General features: G+C 46.7%; 1 protein-coding gene across 1 annotated transcript; it reads right to left on the minus strand.

Annotated features, from left to right (window-relative positions):
- Positions 1–1,643: 1,643 nt before the first annotated feature.
- LOC140394056 (secreted phosphoprotein 24-like) lies at positions 1,644–14,800 on the minus strand. The gene is made up of 6 exons (XM_072480862.1): positions 14,646–14,800; positions 11,405–11,526; positions 7,622–7,744; positions 5,520–5,654; positions 3,414–3,464; positions 1,644–1,974 (listed from the first exon to the last, which is right to left on the minus strand). The coding sequence occupies exons 1-6, from the start codon at positions 14,701–14,703 to the stop codon at positions 1,816–1,818; spliced, it is 648 nt and encodes a 215-aa protein (XP_072336963.1). The 5' UTR covers positions 14,704–14,800; the 3' UTR covers positions 1,644–1,815.
- Between the last annotated feature and the right edge of the window lie 3,047 nt (positions 14,801–17,847).

Below are 17,847 nucleotides of genomic sequence, written 5' to 3' on the forward strand. Positions count from 1 at the left end.
GACTGAGTCCACAGCCGCCATGCTGAGTTCCCGATGGGTGAAACCACATGTGTCCCGCGCGTCGGGAACTTGGCCGGTCGGAGGCGGAGCATCAGGAGCGGGCCTCAGGCAATGGCCTGAGGCCGTGAATATGTGGTGCGCCGTACTCTGTGAGTGCACCACTTTGGAAGGGGCGGAGCATTGCGGAGGCGGCGCCGCCCCTGATTCTGTCGGGAATTTGGATTCTCTGGCCTGTCGCCGAACACGATTTAGGCATTGGCGACAGGAGAATCCAGCCCATGGTGGGAAAGTGGGGACAGGCTACTGAGTTGGATGATCAGCCATGATGATAATGAATGGCGGAGCAGGCTCAAAGGGCTGAATGGCCTACTCCAATTTTCTATGTCTCTATGCTTCTCGGTAAACCATGAGGGGACGGGACAGAGTAGATAGGGAGAAACTTAAAGGATCTAGGACGAGATGGCACAGACTTAAAGTGATTTGCAAAAGAAGTAGATGTGGGGCTAGTTTCTCCAGTCCCCCAGCCACGTTTTTCTTGGTGGTGCACCGTTCACAGGCATGTCAATGGCATTTCCTATTGAAGTCACCTCACACCGTTGGGAAACAGTCGGGCGGGGGTGCACTGCTGCCGATAAAGGAGAATACCAACGGCCGGAAAGTTCCGGCTGCGATGCGACAAAAAAACATTTTCACACAGCAAATGGTTGGGGCCTGGAACGCACTGTCTGGAAGTGTGGTGGATGCAGGTTCAATCGAGGCAGTCAAGAGGGTATTAGATGATTATTTGAATCAAAACAATGAGCAGTGGTGTGGAGAATAGGCAGGAGAATTGCACTAAGTGATAATACATGTTTGGAGAGCTGGTGCAGACACGATGGGCTGAATGGCCTCCTTGTGAGCCGTGACAATTCTGTGATTCAGTGACTCTGTGTAGCATTTTTAACATAATGCACTTATGTGGAGTTTGCACGTTCTCCCCTTGTCTGCCTGGGCCTCACCCCCACAATTCAAAGATGTGCAGGGATTGGCCATGCGAAATTGCCCCTTAATTGGAAAAATAACATAAGGCACTTCACAGGCTTCATCGAGTTTGACACTGACATACGTAAGGAAGTAATCAGCCTGCTGAGCAAACTCTTGGTCAGTGAGATAGGTTTTGGGGCGAGAGAGCTTGGAATGGTTTAGGGACGAAAGTCCAGAGCTTGGGACCCACAGGTAGCAGAAGGCACGGCCGCCAATAACGGAACAATTAAAATCAGGGCCAAAATGAGATAAATGCAGAGGTATCAGAGGCTTCTGTGGCTGGAAGAGATTATTCAGATCTCGGGGTGAGGGGGCAAGGACATGGAGGGATTTGAAAACAAGGGTTCAAATTTTTTTAAATGAAAAAATATCTGAAAAGTTCCTCTTGAAGCCTCTGAGGTGGTGAAAACCAGTTTAGGAGATCACACAGACTAAGTGTGCATTAACTGGAAAATCAGACCACAAACTTCAAATAAAATTGGCAAAACTCTCTTCATGTGACTGCCTTCTGTGAGGAACCTTCCAGAATGTTAAATAATGGAACTTATCATGCAGAAATTCTTTTGAAAAGGTTGGAGTCATTTTTAGACCAATCACAGACCTGAGACAGGACAATCTGCTTACTGATCAACTTGCTTTATTGCCAGGCTTTCAACTCTTTGTACAACTAGGAAAAGGTTATCGTTACAAATCACAGAATTAAAGGGACAGAAAGAATACTCTACTTTGCAAGCTTCTATTTAAAACAGTCGTGTCCGACCGGCCTTATGCTCCGCCAACTCTGAATACTGTTTACTCCACCACAGAATTCATATTCTGTTTACGGCGTGGCTTGTTCCTGGAGGATAATCTTTGGCTCAAATTCCTGCCCTGGGCATTGGGCCTCCTTGAATTAAAATCATTCACCTGGTTCTGAGAAAACTTCCTGTTATTTCGGGAATTCCAGTCCACCTAGCATGGAAAAAAGAGAACAAGAATAATAATCTTCATTGTCATAAGTAGGCTTACATCAATACTGCAATGAAGTTACTGTGAAAAGCCCCTGTGTCGCCATATTTCGGCGCCTGTTCGGGTACACTGAGGGAGAATTCAGAATGTCCAAATTACCTGAATATAACTTCCAAACTCTTACCGTTTACTAACTGTGTCATTTTAAGGGACAACGCAACAGATAGTGGGATGACAGGTGACGGAGTGACATCCGACACTGATCCTGTCATCATTTATAGGGTTTCCTGTTGATGGCTGAGGCCACTCCAGAGAAAATATCAGTGATGCCCACCTTCCACGAAAGAATGAAAGTAAGAGAGGCACCTCTTTCCCAGTCACTTAGTTCTCTCTTGCGTTTGTGGTGAGACTCAAGGCAGGAAAGTGGACTTAGTGAGTGCTAGATCAGCCATGATCTTACTAAATGGTGGAGCAGACTCGAAGGGCTGAATGGCCTACTCCTGTTCCTATTTCTTATGGTCTTTATATGGAATGAGCTGGGTCCAGGTCACTAGGGCCTCATTGGGGGCAGCCGTTCATCCGAGAGGCCACAGATTAGAAATAATCTTCATTAGTGTTGCATGTAGGCTTACATTAACATTGCAATGAAGTTACTGTGAAAATCCCCTAGTCGGCACACTCCGGCACCTGTTCAGGTACACTGAGGGAGAATTCAGAACGTCCAATTCACCCAACAAGCATGTCTTTCGGGACTTGTGGGAGGAAACCGGAGCACCCGGAGGAAACCCACGCAGATACGGAGAGAACGTGCAGACTCCGCACAGACAGTGACCCAATCCGGGAATCGAACCCGGGTCCCTGGCGCTGTGAAGTAACATTAGGGTGTAAGAGGGACCACTCAGTGACCAACACAAGCGCAAGAGAGAACCAAATGGCTGGAAAACATGCACCTTTCCTTTTTTCATTCTTTCATGCAACATGAGCATCGCCGATATTTTCTCTGGAGGGGTCTCAGCCATCAGCTGACGTGGATTTCCAGGTGAATGGTAGAAATTCACTTCCCTCGTTATCACAAAACAAACATTATTGTATCGACTCCTGTTAGACGACTCGTCCCGTATTCACTTCTACTATAGTCAATGAACTGTAGATTAGGGACCACAGCACAAGAGAGCAAAGTGAAACCACCCATTTAGTAACAGCGGGCGAGGGGGTTTCCTATGTCAATCTGTCTGGTACTGCCATGTGTCTACCACTCATCTTACATTGGGTCCCACTGAGTGACTCCACTATATTCCCTGTTGCTCCTTGAGCCTTAGAGAAGACAGGCATTTTGTTCCTCAACTTTTGGAAATCCTAGCGGAAAATCAACTTTAGAATTATCACGGCTACACAACATCCATGTGCTGAATGTATTATTTGAAATAGTTTTTAAGACTTACTGATGAATAATGCTCATCCTGGAATTGTGGTCGTCTTCCTTGAAACCTCATCTGCAATAGAAGATTGTTAATGTTAATATAAATAATCTCACTGAAAGCTGCAGAAAACATGTTGATAAAGAAAAACGCTTCATCACAGAATTGAAATTGAAATTGACATCAGGTTTTGAACCTGGGGAATGAAGATGATTGTGAATTCTGAGTGCACCACAGCCTCATAGCTATCCGGGTAACCAGTACTGAATTACTAACTCCAGCTATCCTATTTATTGTGTCCTCTTGAACATCCCAGATTTGAAGCACCCCACCATTGGGAACCGCATTTGTCCCACTAACTCCTTATTTGGCACGTTGTCAAACTTTGGTTTGTAATTCTCCTGTTCGGACATTTATAACACTAACAGTACTATCAGTTCTGCCTTATCACACAGATTAGTAATGTGGTATATGAATCACAGTGCTGGTGTGATGTCGCATATGGGGGCATTATTCTCAAAGACTGGTGGATTGTGTCAACCAGCATTGGCGGGATTCTCTGTTTCTGAGACTTACCCCAACAGAGAATCTGTGGACTTTCACGACAGAACCATTGGCGCCACACCTGCACCGATTCTGCTACTATTAAGGGGTTAACTCCGGTGCTGCAAGCAACATGATCGTTTCTCGTGAAAAATGGTGTGGGATTCGCCGGGTCCGTGATTGTCAGGAGGCTGACAAGCTGTAGCAGCACATACACATTACACGCCCCACACACACTTATCCAAGCCAAAAAGATGGCACTGGTTGTGCTGGAGGGCGCCCATTCAGCTGGTAGGTCATCTGTGGCCTGGAGGGACACCTATACGACCCATGGCACCAGGTTCAAAGTGGGTTGTTAGCGGTGTGCGCATATGCATGGCTGCCTTGCCGGCTGCAGCAATGGTGTTCCGTGCCCGTCCACCTCAACCCTACAGCCCACCTCCTGGCCATCCCCCACTACTCCCCCCCCCCCAGCCCTGGCAGAAGCCCCTCGGGCAGCGGCACAACTGTCAGCAAACTATGGCAATGTTGGACACCTTCCGTACCCCTTCTCCATCCCTCAGCAGCAGCCACGCCGGTTTCACGATTTTTAAAGGCACAAGTGAACTACGCTGTCGGGAACTCATCCCATCGGACGCGGAGAATCGCGGAGGTCCTGGAGAGTACCGGGCCAGGCCCGCTAATGATATGCAAATGGTGTCTACTGTACATGGGGAGAGAAACGCATTGACACCGTTTTTGAGGTGACGGAGAATCGCGATTTGGTGTCAAATCGGTGCCTGCCGCAATTTTGGTTTTAGTGTCAGAAGTTATTCTCCGGCCAATCGCTTTTCCCGATTTCGCCGTTGGCTAACAGAACATCCTGCCCCATGTTCCTTCAGCTGTTCGTCGGTTGAATACTAATTGCTCTTACCCAGTCTGCAAAACTCAGAACATAATGTTCAACATTAGATATGATTCCATGATTGGAAAACACTTACTGAACAATCCCCGGTGTGCAAAGAATTACACTAACAAACAATTTAATATTACCGGTCAGACTCATTTGCACATGCTAGAAGCTACATATATTCATTGACAGGAAAAAGGAATATGTCCAGGAACTGCGGTTTTTAAAAATTAAACAAGGGAATGGGTGAGCCAGTGGTCGCCTGGTGAATTCTTCATGGCAAAGCCTCAACCAATCAAAACAAACTTGCCAACCAATCAGCACCCTTTTCTTATGCAGTATAAATTGTTGCTCCCTTTGAAATTTGGCATTCTTGCATTTGTCCTGATGAGTGCATAGTGAAAAGCTTCGACAACGAATCACTTTTATATATTTAAAAGTTCTAGTTGGCTATTTAACTAATTAAATTGAAATGACTGTAAACATTTGGAATTTAAGGTTTAGCAGAAATTTTTATTGAGTTGAAGCTTGGGGCCTACTCAAGTATTGGCCAATTGGGCAAGCCTGGGATTAAATTGTTAGGAAATGCCAATCAGAAAAAGCTGTTGTTGTGGCCCAAATTTCATATTGTCTAGAATAAATACCAATGGTGTTTACTGGTATTCAGAATAAACCTGTAGCTTAAAAGAAAAGATTACCTCTTCACTGCTTTCGGAGGAGGCTGATTCACTGCTGCTGTCCATAATTCTATCTCTGCTGTCCATACACTGGAGGTAAACATCAACAACCGCACCTAAGGAATAGCTAACACTGCTGCGGCATGTGGCCATTTTCTAGAGAAACAAAATAAGAATCAATTGGAGGTGAATTAGCAGTTTAAGAATTTAAGAATGAAAAGCAGGAGCAGGAGTAGACCATTGCAGGAGTAGATCATTGGGTGCCTGAGCATCCTTTGTCACTCAATATGATCAAGGTTGATGCTTCTACCTCAACACCACTTTCCCAGCCGCTCCTTGTCTCCCTCAATTTCCTCTCAGAGTCAAAAATAATCTATTTTTTGAATTATTTTTGATCCCATCCTTAAAGTTACAAAGCTAATGCATATAATGGACAGGGCAAACCCTTACTCCATCTCATTGCTTGCTCAAAAAGACAATTTAAATTCAAATTGAAGCCAATTCATGGTCTCCACAAGAGAGACATACAAACTGACAAGAAATGGCATTGCACCTCATCTTGGGCTTCATCTGTTGTTTGATCTTAGCCAAAAGACCGAGAGGCAATGAGTCAAAAATAATCTATCAACCTCTGTCTTGCATGTAGCCAACAACTTGAACATCCACAATCTCCCAGGGTAGAGAATTCCAAAGATTCACAATTCTCTGAGTGGAGAAATTTCTCCTCAGCTCACTTCTAAATGACCAGCCCCTTACTTTGAGACTACATTGTTCTGGATTCCCCAGTCAGGGGACCCTGCCTCTCAGTATCCCACCCGGTCATGCCTCTTCAGAATCTTGTATTTCTCAATCAAATTCTTCTAAACTCCAGAGAGGACAGGGCCCTTTCCATCATAGGAAAGTTCTCTCAATCCAGAAATCAGTCTTGTGTGCCTTCATTGCACCCCCTTAAGGCAAGTGTATCCTTCCTTAGATATGGAAGATATGGACGCACATTGCTCCAGGAGTGGTCTCACCAAAACCCTGCATAATTGTAGCAAGACTTTTATTCTTGTACTTCGCTATCCTTGCAACAAAGGTCAGCATTCCATTTACCCTCCTAATTGTTTCCTGTACTAACATGCTAACTGCCTCAGCGCTTGACACACGCACATTTGGATGCCTCAGAACCATCATTTAATAATTTCTCACCATTTAAAAAGTGCGCTTTCTATAAAACCCCTTGAAGTGACCGTGAATTATTATTGGAATCAACAAAAAGACTTACGCAAAGTTATTCCTGGCTCACAGAAATGATATAAATGTGCATTGTCTTGGAAATGTTCAGAACTGGGGTACTTTCTATGTGAACATTTAAAAAAAAAAATCAATCATTACTGTTAGGATGGTGGAAATCTAGAACCTGTCCACCCCAGAAAACTGGGTGTGAGGGCTCCAGAACTGAGAGTGATGGATTTTTATCAAGTAAGGGCATCACAGAATGTGGATCAAAAGTGAATATAGAAGTTAAGATTCAGATTAACCATGATCTTATTAAATATTCTCCCCTTGGTCTTATCTTCATCATGGAGTTTGAAGGTTAGGCCATCTCTCCCCCTCTCTTCCTCTCACCCTCTCTCCTCCCTGACCCCTCCCTATTTCGTAGATGTTAAAAACGAAATTATATTGTACAACACATGGACCGCAGCGCTTTAAGAAGGCAGCTTATCACCACCTTCTCAAGGGCAATTAGGGGTGGGCAACAAATGCCGGCCTACATCCTGGGAAAGTAAATTTAGATTGTAGCCAAGCCTCTCAAAAATATTTCAGCACGATTGTACATTATTCAGAGCATTTCCCATCAATTTAAAGTCACTGCTTTGACTGATGGCATAAAATGGCCAATAACAAATTAGTCACTTGTTATACACTCCACCTCTGAGGATAAAAACAAATTCAACAGATTCTAAACCTTATTGGCTCTGAATTCCCAACTCACGGAATTTGCTATGAAGTGTTGCAAATTAAAAAGCATCCCCAATAATTGTTACGACATCGAGACGTGTTGAACCTGTGCCCTCTCCCCACTTTGCCTGGCTTTACATAACATGCACAATTTTGAAAAGATTTCCATGAGTACTCACAGCTAAGGGGTCATTGTTGAGCTCACAGTTTACACTATCAAATCCACCAGTTTTGGGACACACGGTTTCCCTTGCAGTAAATCTTAAATCCACCTCTATCTCGTCTGGTCCTATCGGAGTTATCTGGGAAATAAAATACAGAATTTATCGACAGGATTCTTCAAGGATCAATCACCAGCTTGATTATCATACAAAGGAAATCCTGACACTCGCTGGTCACTAACTCACTGTCAACCCAGGAACATTTATTCTGCAGGTTAAATACATATCTTCTGCATATAGCACATGAAGGGTTAATTTTGCAAGGCTCCTTTGTTGATTAAGTTAGTGGTGAGCTTGGGCTCCAGGAATCAGGGCTATCAGTTTTTCACAACAACTTGCATTTATGAAGCACCTTTATCAAAGTACAAGGTGCTTCACAGGAATAAAAGGTGCTTCACAGGGGAGGATGTGGCATAGTGGTATTGTCACTGGACTGGTAATCCAGACACCCAGGGTAATGCTCTGGGGACCTGGGTTTGTATCCTGCCACGGCAGATGGTGAAACTTGAAATCAATTAAAAATCTGGAATTAAAAGACTAATGATGACCCTGAAACCATTGCTGATTGTCGTAACAGCCCATCTGGTTCACTAGTGTCCTTTAGGGAAGGAAATCTGCTGTCCTTTCTGGGCCTGGCCTATATGTGACTCCAAATCCACAACAATGTGGTTCACTCTTAAAATGCCACTCAGCCCGAGGGGAATTAGGGATGGCACAAATGTTGGCCTTGTCTGCGATGCCCGCATCCCATGAAAGAATAAAAAAATATATAAACAAAATTTGAGACTAGGCTACATGAGGTGATATTTGTTCAGAGTCCCAAAGGTTTGTTTAAAGAGGACACTTTAAAATAGGGGGGAGAGGTAAGCGAGGTTTTGTGGATAATTTCCGATTTTAATTGATAGCTAAAGGTACAGTGGCCAAATGGCGGCGCAATTGAGCATGAGGCCAGTAATAGAACAAAACAGAGATTCTGGAAGTTTGTGAGGTTGGAGGAGATTAGAGAGATAGGGAGGGACGAGAGCACATGGAAGGATTTGGAAACAAGGATGAAAATTTTAACATCGAGGCACTGCTTAACTGGGAGCCAATGTAGGCCAGTGGAACAAGGGTGGTGGGTGAACATGACTTGATGCTTAGTACGTGCCACCCTTAACCAAGACCATGGCTCTCACATCGCATGTACTGTCAATCAAATGGTTGTAATCCAGATCTTACAAACGTTTAGTGATCTAGGAGTAAATCCACACCCCATTCACTCTGTAAGCCTGGACGAGTGGAGCTGGACAGTTCTGATCTTCACTGCAAAGTTTGTTGCCTTTTATAAAATTAGTTCATATTTTTATAACAGAGAGCAGGGGCTCATCTTACAAATGCCAACACACAAACCTGGAGTTTGTAATCATTATCACTTCAAAAACTGATTACAAAATCCATGTGACAGGGAGGCTGCAGCAGTTGACATTCAAAATGCTGCAATGGCACAAAGACCCCGTGATTATTTCAGAAATGTTTGAAGAAACACAAAGATATTTATAAGGAATTTAAAACTAATCATATCTTCCCCTGACCCATTGCTAAATTGTCCTGATTGTGATATTTCCTTGGGCTTATTAGTTGGAGTCACATGTAGGCCAGACAGGGTAAGGACGGCAGATTTAATAATAATAATCATTATTGTCACAAGTAGGCTTACATTAACATTGCAATGAAGTTGCTGTGAAAATCCCCTAGTCACCACACTCCGACGCCTGTTTGGGTTCACTGAGGGAGAATTCAGAATGTCCAATTCACCTGACAGCATGTCTTTCGGGACTTGTGGGAGGAAACCGGAGCACCCGGCGGAAACACACGCACACACGGGGAGAACGTGGAGACTCCACACAGACAGTAACCCAAGCCAGGAATTGAACCTGGGACCCTGGAGCTGTGAAGCAACTGTGCGAACCACTGTGCTACTTTCCTTCCCAAAGGACATTAGCGAACCAGATGGGTTTTTACATCCATCGATGATAGTTTCACTGCGCCCTCACTGAGACTAACTTTATATTCCAGATTTTATTCATCAACTTTAAATTCCACCAGCTGCCCTAGTAGGATTTGAACCTATGTCCCCAGAGCATTAGCTTGGCCCTCTGGATCACTGATCCAGTGACATTGGTCAGTTTCTTTGGGATCTCGAGGCGAGTTCCCAGAGAGGGATCAGACTGGTAGAAGTTTGGATAATTCTTATTGGACTAGGAGATGGTCTAAAATTATAACAATGAGAAAAGGTTTGTGTCATTTTGAATGAGAAACCTCCAGTTTAGGGATCATGTGTTAAGCAACCTTAAAAAAAAATAAAGTTAGAGTACCCAATTCATTTTTTCCAATTAAGAGGCAATTTAGCGTGGCCAATCCACCTACCCTGCACATCTTTTGTGTTGTGGGGGTGAAATCCACGCAGACACGGGGAGAATGTGCAAACTCCACATGGACAGTGACCCAGAGCCGGGATTGAACCTGGGACCTTGGCGCCGTGAGGCAGCAGTGCTAACCATTGTGTCATTCTGCTGCCCCACGTGTTAAGCAACAGGAAGAGTGTTATTCCTCTGTCCATTCCTACTAAAAATTACAATTGAGGTCCCAGCTATGTCATGAGACCTGAATTGCATTTTAAATGTGGCCTCCTGCCGGAAACAGGCAAGAACCAGCAGAAACAAAAACAGAAAATGAGGCAAATGCTCAGCAGGACCGGCAGCATCTGTGGAGTGAGAGAGACAGAGTTAATGTTCCAAGTCCGTCTGACTCTTCTACAGAGCCCATACCAACTGCACCACCTGAAGATCCCTGCCAAGGTGGCAGTGCCTGACAATAAGCTTCAATGGCATGGAGACTGACCTTTCATAGTGGCAGGATACCTCAAATCAATTTTCAACCAATTAAGTGATTTTTAAGCGTAGTCATTATTGTAACTTAAGAAATGGGGCAGCCAATTTTTACACAGCAAGATCCCAGAAGCAGCAATGTGCTAATAGCCAGATGCAGGTGTAACCTGTTCTTGTGCAATTTTGATTGGGCGTTAAGTATCTGGACCAGTACACTGCGTAGTACATCTCTGTCTTCTCTAAAGTAGACTCATGGGATCTTTAATGTCCCTTTGAGAGGGCAAATGGGACTGCAGTTCATTGTCTCACCTGAAAGAGAGCACCTCCAACAGTGCAGCACTCCCTCATTGGAGTGACAGCCTACATTTTTGTGGCTCAAGTCTCGATTGGGATTTGAACCCACAACCTTCTGAGCTGGACACAAAAGTGGAACCGTCCGAGTCATGACTGACCCAAAGCTATTCACATGACTACTAACAATCCATTTATCTCCACAGGCATTCCAAAGAACAAAACCAGGAGGACAGAGACAAAGAAACAAAGATCAGGAGAAACAGAAATAGAGACAGAGAGTAAAATGTGTGGGGAGAGATAGAGTGCGGAAACATGAGATATTTTTCCCAACGGGAGAGATAAAGGGCGGATGGATAATAAAGAGATACAGAGAAAACCTAAGGGGAAAAGTCAGAAAAAAGAGTGAGAAAGAGAGAAATAACAGGACATGATGGGAAAGAAAGTGTTAGAGGCAGAAATCCAGTGACAGAAACAGGGCGAAAGACGCACAGAAGAGAAGACGGAGTCGACTGAACAACGTAAAAAAGAATTGAGAGGCACATGGAACAAATTAGATTGTGTAAGATTGAATACTGCTTACATAAAGCAACTCATTACTGGTTGCCCCAAGCAGGTAGTCACTGATTGTGTTTCTGTTCAGCTGCAGAATAGATTCTCTCAGGGCATCATTAACGATTGGTGTGAAATCAGTCATTGGTATCCCTAGAAAATAAGATGAGAAAGTTGTGGTGGCACCAATACTTATGTCCTTTTTAATGAAGAGCCTGTGTTCCCTCTGAAAGATGTCATCAAAATTTGTTTTTAAAAAAATTTTAAACGCATTTTATTTAAAGTTGTATCAAAGTAGGTTACAGCAAATAAACACCCCGGGAAACATCCTTCCCAACAATCAACTTTACAGTTTGTACAGATTTTCCTCCTTTTTCTCCACCCCCCAATCACACCCCCCCCCCCCCCCCCCCCTCAAACACGGTCACAAACATCCCCCCACCTTTTCTCAAACTCCCCTGCTGAGCCCCTTAACTCAACTTTATCTTCTCTAACTGCAGGAAGTCATACAGGTCACCCAACTATGCCGCTACCTCCGGTGGCGATGCCGACCGCCACACCAGCAAAATTTGTCGTCGTGCAATCAGAGAGGTGAAGGCCAAGACATCGGCCTTCCTCCTCTCCATGAGCTCCGGCTTCTCTGAGACCCCAAATATAACCACCAAAGGGTCCGGGTCCACTCCCTCCTCCACTATCCTGGCTAAGACCGCGAACAGTCCCACCCAGAATCTTCCCAATTTTTCACAACCCCAAAACATGTGTGCGTGATTCGCTGGCCCCCGCCCACCCCTCTCACACTCATTTGCTATCCCCTGAAAGAACCCACTCATTCTCGCCCGAGTCATACGCACCCTGTGCGCCACCTTAAACTGTATCAGGCTCATCCTTGCACAAGAGGAGGTCCCGTTTTCCTTTTGCAGTGTCTCACTCCATATTCCCAAATTGATCTCCATTCCCAACTCTGCTTTCCATTTCTCCTTGATCTTCACCACCCGCTCGCCTCCCTGTTCCCCCAGCCACTTATATATATCTCCAATTCTTCCCTCCCCTTCCACATCCGGAAGCAGCAGTCGCTCCAGCAGGGTGTATCCCGGCAATCTAGGGAACCCCTTCCAAACCTTTCGTGCAAAGTCCCTAACCTGTAGATACCTGAACTCACTACCCCTCGGCAGCTTTACCCTCTCCCTTAGCTCCTCCAGACTGGCGAACCCTTCCTCCAAATACAAATTCCTCACCTTGGCCAGCCCCACTTCCCTCCACCTCCTGTATACACTACCCATGGTTCTCGCACAGCGGCGTTAGCACCGACAACCCTTCCACCCTAAAATGCCTCCTCAGCTGATTCCATATCTTCACCATGGACTGCACCACTGGGCTTCCTGAATACCTACTTGGAGCCATTGGCAATGCCGCCGTCACCATAGCCCTCAAACTAGACCCCTTACAAGATTCCTCCATCATCCTAACCCACTCTACCCCTTCTCCTTCCCACCACCGCCGCACCTTGTCCACATTCGTCGCCCAATAATAATGAAGCAAGTTTGGAAACGCCAACCCCCCTGCTGCCTCTGCCCCTGTAGCAGGGTCCTCCCCACCCTCCGCACCTTCCCTGCCCATACAAAGTCAGAGTTGATTGTGTCCACTTTCCGAAAAAAGGCCTTTGGTATAAAGATCGGGAGAGCCTGAAAGATAAACAAGAACCTCGGCAGAGTATTCATTTTCACCACTTGGACCCTCCCTGTCAACATTAAGTGCAATGTATCCCACCTCTTAAGATCCTCCCTGGCCTCCTCCACCAGCTTTTTTAAGTTCCACTTATGGAGCCCCGTCCATTCCCTCGCTACCTGAATCCCCAAGTACCTAAGCCTATCCCTCGCTACCGTAAATGGCACCCCCCCTAAATTAGCCCGCTGTGCCAGCTCATTCACCGGGAATATCTCGCTTTTCCCTACATTCAGCTTGTATCCCGAGAACCCTCCAAACCTCCCCAACAGGCCCATAATCCTTCCCATATTCTCCAATGGATTCGAAACATACAGCAAGAGGGCATTGGCATAGAGCGACACCCGATGCTCCCTCTGTCCCCTCATTATCCCCTGCCACTCTGCCGACCCCCTGAGAGCCATCACCAATGGCTCTATGGCCAGCGCAAACAGCAGCGGCGACAGAGGACACCCCTGCCTCGTACCCCTGTGTAAGTCAAAGTTTTGTGAGCTCATATCGTTCGGCCTCACCCTCGCTCTTGGCGCCACCTACAGCAACCGCACCCATGCCACAAATCTCGGCCCAAACCCAAACCTTCCCAAAACTTTGAAAATGTACCGCCACTCCACCCGATCAAATGCTTTCTCCGTGTCCATGGCCACCACCACCTCTGGTACCAGAGCTCTCAACAGATTCATCACCATATTCAACAGCTGTCTTCTATTATTTGCGATCTGCCTGCCCTTCACGAAGCCTGTTTGATCTTCTGCAACCACCCCCGGGACACAATCCTCCATCCTCCCCGCCAACATCTTAGCCAATACTTTCACATCCATGTTCGATAGTGATATGGGTTTGTACGACCCATATTCCACCGGATCTTTCCCTTTTTGGGGGATTAGTGCGATTACTGCCTGTTTCATCGTCTCCGGCAACTCCCCCTTCTCCAGTGCTTCATTGAACGCCCCCAACAGATGTGGTGCCAGGTCCGCCACAAATTCCTTATAAATTTCTGCTGGGTACCCATCCGGCCCAGGGGCCTTCCCCGACTTCATACCCCTGATACTATCCAGCACCTCCCTCAGCCCCAGGGGCTCCTCCAATGCCTGCTTCTTTGCTTCATCCACCTGGGGAAATTCCAGCTTGTCCAGAAACCGCCCTATGTCCCCCTCCTGCGTCTACCTCATAAAATCCCTGGTAATACTCTCTAAAATGCCTCATTTATCTTCCCTGGCTCTGACACCACATCCCCAGCCCCAGTCCGGATCTTTAATATTTCCCTGGACGCAGCCTGCCATGCAGCTGGTGCGCCAGCATGCGGCTCGCCTTCTCCCCATACTCGTATTGCACCCCTCTTGCCCTACGCAGTTGCCCTACCGCCCTCCCCGTTGTCAGCCTGTCAAATTGCCCCTGCAACTTTTTCCTCCTCGCCAATCCCTCCACGGTGGGTATCGTCGAATATTCCCTGTCCACCTCCACTATCTCACTCACTAGATGGTGTAATCAACATTTGTTAATAAAGAATTAAAAAATAAATCTTAACATGTGAGAATTGCTTTAGTACATACCAGATGAGTATCGGAGAGTCTGCAATGCAGCAAGAACCAGGAGAACTGAACGCATCATGTTTGAGTGAGAAAGTTTGATTGTAATCAGTTGTGAATGTTGCCTCTATCTCTCTCTCTCACTGAGCCTTTATCCGTTGATTGCTTTTTATATGCTTCGATCTCTTCAAGTAATGACTCACAGTTTTCACAACCAATGTTTCAAAGACTGAAACCACAACATTTAAATGGCTGAAATAATTTTGCTGTCAGCTTGATAATTGATTGCTGAACAACTTAATAATTTTGGAAAGAATGTAGACATGTTATCCATTTGTTTATTGCAAATTAAAACATGGGGTGATCATCTCACAGTTAAAGGGCCAGGCACTAAGGTATTATGTGTTTAATATTTTCTAGTTTTTTCCAATTAAGAGGGAATTTAGCATGGCCAATCCACCTAGCCTGCACATCTTTGGGATGTGGGGGCGAAACCCATGGAAACACGGGGAAGATGTGCAAACTCCACACGGACAGTGACCCGGGGCCGTGATTGAACCTGAGACCTCGGCGCCGTGAGGCAGCAGTGCTAACCACTACACCACCGTGCTGCCCTATATTTTTCTAATTGACAGTTATCAGCTGCTTTTATTGATTTATTGTGTGAAAGGAAGACTCATTGGACGCAGTCGATGTGAGGTTCTCATATCCACAAAGGTTTCAATAGAGTAAGGAGGGAGATAGAGTGGAATTGAATTCCCGAACTGTGGTGAATTTGGAGGTGGGAGGACATTTAATTGAGCTGGAAAAAATATGCTGGGGATCGCACACCTTCTTTCATCTGTCCCAATTAAGTCTGGGACGGGAACGCTCTTGGCCGCCTTGTTGCTCAATTGTAAACTAAGGCCATTAACTGGCCAATTAATGTCCACTTGAGGGCCTTATCCCACTGCTGCTGCACAGCACCTGATATTCAACCAGCGTCAGGCAAGTCAGTTGAAAGGCAAATGCTGTAAAGTTTACTTGTGGGCTCCTTGGATTGTGGGGTGAGGATGGAGGCTTTGGCAGAGGGTGCCTCGTTGTCAGTGCCTGATCGAGTCTTATCATCAGGAAATGGGTCCAATGAGAGCCACCATCCTGTGTTTTCTTCCAAGCTGTCACAACCCCCATCAGTGGATTATTCCTCATGACCTCACCCCTCAGCCTCACTCACTCCTGCGTAGTACTGAGGCAGTGCTTCACCTTTTGGATGAGGCATTAACGGCAGTCCTTCTTGCTCTGTCAGGTGAGTGTAAGAGATTTAAATGATTTCTGGATGTATGTACATGCAATATGTGTTCAAAACCCATCTTCAGGTCATTAACAGCAGAGATCCCTCAATGGATAAACATTACTGAGGACCAGAAGATCCATCTCGAGCTGATCTTAGCTAGGTTGCCACTGGGAGGAATTAGAATTGGACTCATGCCCGAGAAGGATGATGTGAAAGTAAATAGACGGGATTCTAATTCAGCAATATTCCTGGTGGAAATTGCATTATGCTGATGGTGTTTGACATCAACAGCAGCAGAAGTGAGCATTAACAAGGCCAAATAGCCTGATGATACTCAATGTTGAGGCTCAAGCATGAAGAACGTCAGTTTGGACAAATGGGCTAATACCTTACATAAAGAATTTTAGGGCACTTGACAGGGTGGTTAGCAGAGGAGGTTTGTGGGGGACAATTCGGGGGGGGAACAGTTTAGGAATAAGGGGCGTCATTCTCCGACCCCCCGCCGGGTCGGAGAATGGCCGTTGGCCGCCGTGAATCCCGCCCCCACCCCCGCCGAAGTCTCCGGTACCGGAGATTGGGCGGGGGCGGGAAACGGGCCGCGCCGGTTGGCGGGACCCCCCGCTGGATTCTCCGGCCCGGATGGGCCGAAGTCCCGCCCAGGAATTGCCTGTCCCGCCGGCGTAAATCAAACCTGGTATTTACCGGCGGGACCAGGCGGCGTGGGCGGGCTCCGGGGTCCTGGGGGGGGCGCGGGGCGATCTGACCCCGGGGGGTGCCCCCACAGTGGCCTGGCCCGCGATCGGGGCCCACCGATCCGCGGGCGGGCCTGTGCCGTGGGGGCACTCTTTCCCTTCCGCCTCCACTACGGCCTCCACCATGGCGGAGGCGGAAGAGACTCTCCCCACTGCGCATGCGCGGGAAACTGACAGCGGCCGCTGACGCGCCCGCGCATGCGCCGCATTTCCGCGCCAGCTGGCGGGGCAACAAACGCCATTTCCGCCAGCTGGCGGGGCGGAAATCCCTCCGGCGCCGGCCTAGCCCCTCAATGTTGGGGCTAGGCCACCAAAGATGCGGAGCATTCCGCACCTTTGGGCCGGCGCGATGCCTGTCTGATTGGCGCCGTCTTTGGCGCCAGTCGGCGGACATCCCGCCGTTGGGGGAGAATTTCGCCCAAGATGTCTCCCTTTTAAGAGAGCGATGAGGACAAATCTTTTCCCTCAGGAGGTCATTAGAGAGTGGTTTTCTCTCCAGCAGTGGATGCTGGGTCTTTCAGTATATTCAAGACTGAGTTAGAATCATAGAATTTACAGTGCAGAAGGAGGCCATTCAACCCATCAAATCTGCACTGGCTCTTGTAAACAACACCCCACTTAAGCCCACACCTCCACCCTATCCCTGTAACCCCACCTAGCCTTTTATTTGGCCACTAAGGGCAATTTAGCATGGCCAATCCACCTAACCTGCACATCATATGGGACTTGTGGGAGGAAACCGGCGCACCCGAAGGAAACCCACGCAGACACGGGGAGAACATGCAGACACCGCACAGACAGTGACCCAAGTTGGGAATCGAACCTGGGACCCTGGCGCTGAGAAGCCGCAGTGCTAACCGCTGTGCTACCGTGCCTGCCCTAGAGTTTTATAGACAAGGGAGTTAAGGATTAATGGGGACGGACAGGAAAGTGGAGCTGAGACCAGAGTCAGAGCAGCCATTTTATTGAACAGTAGAGCATGATTGAAGAGTCGAATTGTCTACTCCTGCTCCTCCCTATCATACGCAGCTGACTCTAGAATTTTCACCAGCGAATTGTCAAGCTGGGAAACAGAAGGGGAAATTGAGAAAATTATATGTCGATTTATGGATGATATTTATGTTTTCAATTATACATCAACTGACCAAACTGGAGATGTATCCTCACATTCTCACCAGCTCACCGATTAAATAATAAGTCG

This window comes from Scyliorhinus torazame, chromosome 2 (assembly GCF_047496885.1).
Source record: "Scyliorhinus torazame isolate Kashiwa2021f chromosome 2, sScyTor2.1, whole genome shotgun sequence".
NCBI lineage: Eukaryota > Metazoa > Chordata > Chondrichthyes > Carcharhiniformes > Scyliorhinidae > Scyliorhinus > Scyliorhinus torazame.